This window comes from Sinocyclocheilus anshuiensis, unplaced genomic scaffold (genome assembly GCF_001515605.1).
Source record: "Sinocyclocheilus anshuiensis isolate Anshui unplaced genomic scaffold, SAMN03320099.WGS_v1.1 scaffold407, whole genome shotgun sequence".
Taxonomy (NCBI): domain Eukaryota; kingdom Metazoa; phylum Chordata; class Actinopteri; order Cypriniformes; family Cyprinidae; genus Sinocyclocheilus; species Sinocyclocheilus anshuiensis.
Window position 1 is genome coordinate 838,853 of NW_015552593.1, and position 2,407 is coordinate 841,259.

Here is a 2,407-nt window from a genome sequence, read left to right on the forward strand (position 1 = left end):
TGCAAATCACTGTTCACAGGCTTGCAGTGCTTTTGACCGTCTTTTGGCGAAAAAAACGTGCCAAAAGTGTAAGCGCGGAAAAATGGAAGTCAGAAGCATGCAGATCATATTTATTTTGCGTTAGCATGAAGCTGCAGTTTCACAATACATGAATTACACTTACGAGTAACAGTAAAATGCTGCAAATATTTTTTTCTTGCGCTTGAAACGCGATTTACACCTTTACAAAGCTTCTCTTGCGCATGCAAATTTAATTTACGCTTACAGTCTTATGTACAATTCCACAACTCTTACCCTGCGTATGCAAATCTTTTTGACGTCATTTTACCTTCATAGTATTCGTTCACTACATTCAACAAATCACATGGTCCGTCACATCTCATACTCGAAGGCTATTGGCTCGAGGTTTAGTCATTCTTTGACAGGATGAAACAGTCCACAGAGCTACCCGGTTCACTGATCTGCGCATGCGCTGCCAATAGCGCCGCGCTGATGTGGAGGGAGGAATTTCAGTGAACGAGAAATATGAGTCAACGGATTACGTGAACGAGAACGATTCGTTCACCAAAAAGATTCGTTCAAAAAGAACGATTCGTTCACGAACGTAACAACACTAAGAGGAACCGTAACACCGGCGAGCCAGAACACCCGATTCTCTCTCTGCGGATCCGTTGGACAAAGCGAAGGGTTTTCATGCTCTTGAGACTGCACAGAAACATCACAGGTAAATGATACGTTCATCTGCTGCCGTGAAATAGCGTCCAAACGGCTTTACACGGGCTGTGAATAAGAGGCGGGATGACGTCACCGCCGCCGCTGCTTTCTTTCAGTCCGTAAATGTTTTAACGTGTTGGTTCCGTGTAAATAACCCGTTACCCTATTAATTATACAGTGTTGGGTGAAAGTCAACTACCGTGGGTCCCACTATATTAGACTGAGCACTATACAGCACACAATAAGGTTTGTGTGTGGGCATTGGTGATGTCCTATTCAATATTTTATTATACATGAATATATGAAATAGAATTGGTTTGGTTTCCCTCTGTTCATAATCATTTGATTCTATTATGTTAATTCTGCCATCCTAATATTTATTTGTTTTGTCTGTAGCTTGGTGGAGGTATGACACTAACCAGGGGCTCCTTCACTTATTCCAGAGGAGAAGAATATACCGGAGAATGGAAGGAAGGCAAGATATTTCATAAACACTTTACACTGATTTGAATTCTCAGGACTTTTTTTTATACATTTTCATAAATGTGTTTTATATGCTTTACTTTTATTCATTATTTACATTTGTATTTGTCTAAACAAGTACATTTTTGTATGATATATTTTGTAATTGTTTTGGATTATTCAACACTGTCAGATACAAAAACAATTCTGTCTACTGTATATCTATATATTCTATCTAGGACTGATTTAAAATGATAGAACTGATCTTTTTTATAATTTGGGTAATGGATTTGACATACTATGATTGCTACAGAAAATATCAGCATAATTGTCTTCAGTTGTACTGTATATCTGAAAATGTTGAAACCTTATGAAAAAGGTTTATATCTGTCAGAAGAAATGTTCTCTTATATTAATCTTTCATATTTTAATTAATAAATTAACAGTAATTCGATAATTAATCGAATTCATATTTTATTGATTAAATGTTAAATGGAAAGCTTACAATAGGCTGTTTAATGGCAGGTTCGCATTGTGATAACTTACCCTCATGTAGTGTGACAACGATTTCGGCTATTATTATTTTTTTAGCCAAAACTTTAAGGTATATGTCTTCTTAAAATTGCCCTAGCCAGAGAAATATTCACTAGAGATAAAAGTGTGACAACTAGCCCCAGTCCCACTACATATATTAACATGCTTAAACATAGATTTGTGTTTTTCTGATTACTGTGTGAATTGTGGTCAGGATGGCTTGTGGTGGTGGTACCGCACTGCTTAATGATCCAAACTGTTTATGTAATAAATGCAGGTGTAATCTCAAGTAGGAATGACATTCTAATTATAGTACTAATTATCAGAGCCATTAACACACTAGAGAGCAGTCCATAGAATTAGTCTATTGTGTTCATTTAAGAAGCAGTGTGTTTGCTGTGCAGGTCGGAGGCACGGTAAAGGTGAGCTGAAGTTTGCTGATGGCACCTGTTATAAAGGTCATTTTGAGAATGGCCTGTTCCATGGATCAGGGGTATTAGTCTTTCCCGATGGATCCAGGTGAGTGAGCATGTGATCAGATTCAAAATACTTACCTACTTAAAGGGGTCATATGATGCTATTTTAAAGATCATTATTTTGTGTATTTGGTGTAACAGAATATGTTGACATGCTTTAATGTTCAAAAAACACATTATTTTTCAAATACTGTACATTATTGTAGGTCCTCTATGCCCCG

General features: G+C 37.0%; 1 protein-coding gene across 2 annotated transcripts in view; it reads left to right on the forward strand.

Annotated features, from left to right (window-relative positions):
- Positions 1 to 355: 355 nt before the first annotated feature.
- Positions 356 to 2,407, forward strand: part of morn4 (MORN repeat containing 4) — a 7,191-nt gene continuing 5,139 nt past the window's right edge. The window contains exons 1-4 of one of the 2 annotated variants that reach the window (XM_016456499.1): positions 356 to 724; positions 893 to 960; positions 1,111 to 1,189; positions 2,115 to 2,229. In XM_016456499.1, coding sequence (XP_016311985.1) covers positions 1,123 to 1,189; positions 2,115 to 2,229 — 182 coding nt within the window. In that variant the 5' untranslated portion in view covers positions 356 to 724; positions 893 to 960; positions 1,111 to 1,122. The remainder of the gene's footprint in view (positions 725 to 892; positions 961 to 1,110; positions 1,190 to 2,114; positions 2,230 to 2,407) is intronic. The other variant, XM_016456498.1, reaches the window with a different exon arrangement.